The following is a 7223-nucleotide window of genomic DNA, read 5'->3' on the forward strand; positions in this document are numbered from 1 at the left end:
GGAAAATGGAAAGATTATGAGTTTATGATTCAGTTACAGAAGGGTGCAAGCACAATATCTGTAGAATGTGTATATTTCCTCCTAGTTTTGACTGGGGGCAGTAGGAGGACTTAATATTTAGGAGGAAAATTGGGTATTACTTCCTCTAAAGATGTTGTGATTGTGATAGTGTTGCTCCTAGGATAAAATGTAAGATTTTATTATGACTAAATGTGTCTAAAATTTATTGCACAATATTTTGTTAATAATTTGGCATTGTTTTGGAGGTAAGACTTTGAATGATTTAAAGATGCTTTCAACCAATGGCACATGAAAACCAATGCAAACACTAGTTTATTGGAGAAAATCACTTCAGGTGGGCGCCATGAAAGTCTCATCTGATGTGGAAGAGACAGGGTAAAGAAAAATAAGAATGTTCCCTTGTCTTAAGATCTCCTTCCTTGTACGAGAATAAAAATCCTGAAAATGTCTTGCGTCAACCATGAAATTTTCAGGATGTTTTATAACCTGCAAAAAAATTAAAGTTGTAAATATCAGTTATTGAGTTCAATGCAATTTATTAGTGTCAGGTTAAATGTTAAGTTAAACTGTGTTTAAGGCAACAGACAAGAATTCTTTTCATTTCCTGTTAATTTTGTTTGCTTGTATTTGTCACAAGTTTTTCTTGCAGCCATTTTCTGATTATTATCAAGTACTATGTGCGATCTATTAGTTGATTGAAAGATATATATATATATAGTAATTTATAAAATATATATGGCGATTAAGCTACACTGAATATTCTGTATATATATATATATATATATATATATATATATATATATATATGTATGTATATAAAGTTTTAGCGTTCGTGTGTATGTGTACAACTCTCCTACACCACTGGACCGATCATGACCAAACCTGACATGATGATGGTCTCGGACCTAGGGATGGTGCACACCATTTTTTAAGGTCAAGGTCGGGACTTTGCTGTACGGTCAAAGCGGGTACCTGAACAGAGCAAAGTCTCACACTTTGCATGGGTATCTTTACTAGTATATATATATATATATATATATATATATATATATATATATATGGTGAATGTCTGTGTGTGTGTGTGTGTGTGTGTGTCTGGTCACGAATAGGCTCCTATATGGTTGACTATTTTAAAAAACTGATTACATATAATGATAGAAAATGTATCGAAACACAGGAATGGGTATGTTTGATCTGACAGAATGGTGGTTCATTAAAATTGTGGAATCTGCGTTCGCGCCTGGTCCACAAAGTATATAAATAAAAAATTTAAAAATTAATAAAAAAAAAGTTTACAAGTGTTTTTGATATAGATGTACATAAGAATACATTGATAAGTATGTTTTAACTTAAATAGGGATGGTATAATAAAATTGTGGAGTCTGCGTTCGCGCCTGGCCTCCATAGAATGGAAATAGGCACAAACTTTAATAAAGACTTTTCATATCTATCTGTGTAAGTATACTTTGATAATTATGTTTCAGTTTGAAGAAATATGGTATAATAAAATTATGAGGTGTTTTTTCGCGCCTGACTTCCATAGAATGGAAATATGTCACAAAGTTTAACAAGGTTTTTTATATAGATCCACAGAATATTGTGATAAGTGTTTCAGTGTGAACAGGTATGGTATAATAAATTATGGGGTTTATCTATTTTATTTTTACTTTCATCATATTTTGCTTTGGTTTTGATATCCCCAAATTCGAAGCTATCTCTTTACAAGCCCTCCTTTTCATAACCTATCATACTTTCATAAATCAGAGTCCATTTTCTGTAGGCTGTTTTTGAACCCAGTCAACGACGGGTACTTTTGCTTTTTGATTCTATAATAATTCAATCTGCATAAATTAAAATATCATGTTTAAGTGTATTGTATAGGACATTTGAAATGAGAGTTGCTCATTTCTAGTTTTTCAGAAAAGTTTTATTTTTATCAAGAAAATTATTTTATAATTAGACTTAGACGAAGTTTAAAAAGTACTATTTGGATTCTTTGAACTACTGTTCTCATCTTGAGTGTCATTTTCACAACGTTTCGGTCGATGTAACCTCCATCTTCATGTGTATCTTATCAAACCCTGGAACCTTTCTGTCGAACTCTGAAATCTACATGGAATTTCGAATGAAACTGTTTATTTAATCCATGAGAGTAGCATGCTTTCATTCCGGCAGCCATGACCGGGTAGAAGTCCTAAATAATTCACTGTTGTATTTTGGGTGTTGTTCACACTGATGATTGAACCATCAACTTCCAGAAAACTTTTACAACTGAATTTTACCCAGTACTTTATCCACTGCGCTTGATTGATTTCCTTTTGATTTTGTAAATAACCAAAATAGTTGGTTGGGGGGAGGGGTCCTACTTAGAGTTTGTTAAAAAAGACAAACAAACAAAACAAATTTTTATTCTCCAAAAATTTCCAACTCTTAATTCAATTCTTCACTTTACAGGTTAGGGCCCGGCTGAAAAAAAAATTGATTCTTTGAATTTTAGATTTTTGAACTAATATTCTAATGTTGAATATTATTTTAACAACTTTTTAGATGATTTAACTTCTGACCTTTTTCAAGTGTTCCTTTTGGAACTCTGGAATCTATAAGGGACTTAGATTCTCAAATCCAAACTCTGCCAAAAGCATTCAAACAATGTTTGTTTTTCATAGTATAGTTTTGTTTGGCTTTAGTTTTATTAAAATAAATTTTCGCTATTTTTTTTTATTTTTATTTTTTATTTTTTTATCTCAAGCACGGGGTTCCAAACGTAGGGTGCTCGTACTCCTTGGGGCGCGAGACAATATTCCAGGGGTTACGAAAAAAGTTTAGATAGAAAATAAGCTATTATTACTCTTTTGTGTTTTTGTTTTCCTTTGTAATGTACTAACTTCATGCTTTCATTTTAAGATTAAGTAATAAGTGACCATTAAATACATGACTGAGTAGATTTAATCCAACCATGAATTTAACCACGAATTCAGAAATTTAAGAGGGTACGAGATTTGAGGGGAATTTTTGGAGGGGTCGCGGACCAGAAACAAGGTTGGGAACCACTGATCTAAAGTAAAGAAAATTTTATTTATTTATTTATTTATTCATTCATTTAAAGAAATCATTCATTTTAAAACAAATATTCCTTTTCTAATATTTCGATTAGCCCATTACTTATTAAACAGTTGGAATATTAATTTCCTGATTTTAATCTTATAACATTATAATATTATACTGATATCAGACGATTGGGAAATAATGAATAAATATTTTTTACATTTGGTTTTAAGGTCATTGAATGCTTGAGTAATTCTTAAAAATCAGAAAATTCTTTGTTTTGTTGGGTTTTTTTTAAATGTTTCTCCAGCCACGTGTTCATTATGTTTTGCTGTTGGCAAATACCGTAAAATGGTGGCATCAGATATTATTGTCTCGAAAGTATTTCCCAAGAGTTGGGCTTTTACAATCAGCCTCACCCCCTTCCCCCGTTTACCCACCAGAGGAAGACATCTACAACTTCCTCATATTTCGATATCGCGTATACATGTGTCAACGTGTATCTGTATGCTGAGTGTTTTTGTTTGCATTGCGCTTTCCTTCTCTTGCTTGTTAGTCCCCCAAACCCCTCTTGCAACTCCCTGCTGTCAATCTTCATGCTCGCAAGAATGCAGCTGCTCTCCCTCACAATCTGTTAAAGAAATATTCTGCTGCCTCTCTTTCTTCATCACCATTGTCTGCTTTCTTCTGTATCCTTCTTTCTCCCTCTTCACCCTACCCCCGTTCATTTTTCGCACCCCCCCCCCATCAGTTTCCTTATAGTTCTTGATCGCTACGTAACTTCTTAGTTATTATTCTCTATCTCCAGTATCGCTTCATCTCCTTCTTTCTTCTGCATGGAGAGAATTTCTCTGCAAGACAATGATTCTTTTTCTCTTCCTCTTCTTCTTCTTCTCTCTCTCTCTCTCTCTCTCTCCGAAATAAAAAATTGGGGGGGGGGGTTCTTTCATTTGTATAGGAACATCAGTAAGCCTTTAAATTCCTGACTCACAACAGCTGATGATGCTGCTCAACCACTATCACAAGAAAATGATATCTTCATCGAAATGTCAGCTCAAAAGTTAATAATAATTATAACAATTACGCAAACACTAAAAAATATGCAAAATTTTAAATAACGATTCCGTTTTATTACCGTCATATATTTGCATTTTTGAAGTAACTGGGGGGTGGTAAAAAAAACAAAACAACAAAAAACAAAACAAAAAAAAAAACTATTTTCTTTGTGAAGTATCGGAGACATTTTTCACATGTTTATATGTTTCTATCACATTTCTGGAATTTTTATACTCACCTCTGTGATTATTTAGAGATTTCTTTTTTTCTGAAACGAATATTTTATAAATATCAAAATGTTTTGTTTGTGGAGTCTTCCCGAAGACGGTAAGATTTTTTTTTTTTTTAATTTGTTTTTCTAGTTTCACTTTGTGATTAGTGTTATATTCCCTTTCGGCATTGATATTTTCAGAGTTGAAACGTTTTTAAAAATTTGTTTAATTTCATAACTCAAATGTCACATTAAAAGTTTACAATAATTTGAAATATGAGAAATGGTAAATAATAATAATAATAATAATAATAATAATAATAATAATAATAATGTATATATTATGTTTTTCTTTTTTTTGTAAAATGTTATAAATAAATAGTTGTTTGTTATGTCATGTGACATCATGGGTGGCTGGGGGGGGGGGCATATCATTCATTAATCCCAACACTAACCCTAAATCCGAAGCTATAGATTTAAATAATTCGTTTTTAATTGTCCAAAATATATAAGAAGAAAAAAAAAAAACGATTTGGAGATGAGTGATAACTATTAAAATACCTTTTTTTCTCATTTTCACATTTTCTATTTGCAATGTTATTCAATTTTTTAAAAAAGATAATTTTTTGGATTATAATCAATAAAGCACTATATTTTCAATTACAAAATATTTTTGTTTTCTGATTGGTACACTCAATTTACTATACAAGTTTACATAACGTGGTCCGACTATTTCTAAGAAATTGTCATCATCCTCTAAAACTTTGTTATTTCAATTTGCTTTTTTTTTTTTTTTAGCTTCAAATTATTATATCGATTGAATACTGTATTCTTAGATTATAAAATGGAATTTAGAAAAACTTATATGTTCAATTTTTATAGTGCTTTATTATTATTGTTGTTATTTATTTGTTTTGTTAAAAACTGGTTGAAAAACTAAGGAGTACCATTTTACATGAAAATAGCAAACTCCTCCTCCTAAAATTGAACAAATAACTTTTCTATTTTTTTAATCAATATAAAGGGAAAATGCCTGTGTGTAAAAGTGAAAAAAAAAAAACCCTACAAAATGAACACTCACAAAGTTTCTATACTCCCGATCAGCATTGCATTAGATGAGTAATATCTAAAATTTAGAAAAAAAATTATTCAGTTTTGGGGGTCAACTGGGCCAAGTTTCGTTTAGAGGTGGGGGGGGGGTGTACTAATTTTGAATGAAAAAATGTGACTCCTTACTCTACTATAGAATAACCTACTATATAAAGGAGAGTTGTATGTATGAGTGTATGTCCAGCTAAAGAATAGTGGACTGGGTAGAAGAGAAAGAGGATTAGGGAGAGAAAGATAGAGAGATAGAAGTTTTAATAAAATAGATTACTTTTGCTCCAAGCAACGCCGGATAGCCTTGCTAATACATATATGTATGGATATATATATATGTGTGTGTGTGTGTGTGTGAAAATAACAAATATTTTGGAAGGAGGTGAGATTAAAATGTTCAATTCATATTAAAAATAGAAGAAAAATACTTCAACTTCATATATCGTGGACAGAAATTTAATATTTTTGGTGAAAAATAATCTTTTTTAGTATTTCTTAGTCAATTTACTTCTGAAAGTTATGATTTTTAGTGTTCAAGTTTTCTGGCAACGCCAGGACACAAGTCCCACTAGTAATATATAATTCATTGATTAACCCGATTAATTATGCATTTTTTTTAAACATTGAATTATCACTATTTTCTGGTCGTTATAGGAAAAACAATTGCTAACTTTATTTACTATTGTGACCTTTCGAAAGATTCATGTGAAAAACTATCTTGATAAGTAAACAAATTGTTTTTCATTCATCGTTTCATCATTTCATAATGCTCTTCATCATTCAACTGACAACCCATCCATCCTTATCTTTGAATGGTTTTTGGCCTTGATAAGTGGTGACTGATTAGTAAAATAAAAAAAGGTAATTTTAGAGCCTTCAAACCTCTGAATAGAAAGTAAATTTTAACTTGCTTTCATTCATTCATTTCATATGAGTCAGATGATTCTATTGTTGGCATTGGTTTCCCCGATATTTTTCTTGTCAAAACTGTTTCTGGAAAGACCTTGAGTACTTAAGGGAGGGACCACATGAAGGTTGCCAACATCCAAAGTAAAAGTGATTTTGTGGAACGAACTAGATTCAAATTTTGAAAACCCAGATTGCCAGTCTGTATCGTTAACCACCGTCACCTCCCTTCTTGAATTAAAATAGCCCTATTCCAAGAACTGCAAAGGTGTGGAACTCTCTTCCTGCTCACTGTTTTCCTTCTACCTTCAGTCTTGATTTTTTCAAGACTACGTTCAATAATCATCTCCTGTCTTTGTGATAATCATCTTTTGTTTATGTTAGCGCTTTACATCAAGTGGCTTTATGTATTGTCTCGAGCAATTTCCATTAAAAAAAAACAACAGTTAAGTATTGTAGTTCTTTTATGCTCTTAAATAAAATACAAACTTTTTTCATGCACTTCTGTCATATCAAAGAATGCTCCCAGTATTTTATTGATCTTTGTTTTCTTTTTTTTTTTTTCAACCTTCAAATATTTATCAAAAATTCTGTTTATCTTCTGTAGATTAATCATCTCATAAATATAGGTAAAACTTTTATATGCAAATGAGTTTATTGACGTTGCTCTTCTTTCACTCTCTGCCAAACTACATAACTGAAAAGTAATATTTACGTACCGTTTCTTTGTATTATTTAGACTATTATTCTCATCTTAGTTGTTATTTTTAAATCGTTTCAGCCGATCTTAAACTCTGATCTTCTTAAGGTGCATCTTTTCAAACTTTATTTAATCCATGAAATTTTGTGAAAATAACAATGAAGTTCAGAATATGTTTATGAA

At 31.1% G+C, this 7223-nt stretch overlaps 1 protein-coding gene across 8 annotated transcripts in view; it reads left to right on the forward strand.

Annotated features, from left to right (window-relative positions):
- Positions 1 to 7223, forward strand: part of LOC145293856 (glycerol kinase 5-like) — a 420415-nt gene that overhangs the window by 189516 nt on the left and 223676 nt on the right. Inside the window, exon 1 of one of the 8 annotated variants that reach the window (XM_080140560.1) lies at positions 4061 to 4449. The exons of the other annotated variants lie outside the window; for them this stretch is intronic. Coding sequence (XP_079996686.1) covers positions 4419 to 4449 — 31 coding nt within the window. The 5' untranslated portion in view covers positions 4061 to 4418. Of the gene's footprint in view, positions 1 to 4060; positions 4450 to 7223 lie in introns of those variants that run through there. 8 annotated transcript variants of the gene reach the window in all.

Source organism: Euprymna scolopes, chromosome 15 (assembly GCF_053919585.1).
Source record: "Euprymna scolopes isolate OS-2025 chromosome 15, ASM5391958v1, whole genome shotgun sequence".
NCBI classification, from domain to species: Eukaryota; Metazoa; Mollusca; class Cephalopoda; order Sepiida; family Sepiolidae; genus Euprymna; species Euprymna scolopes.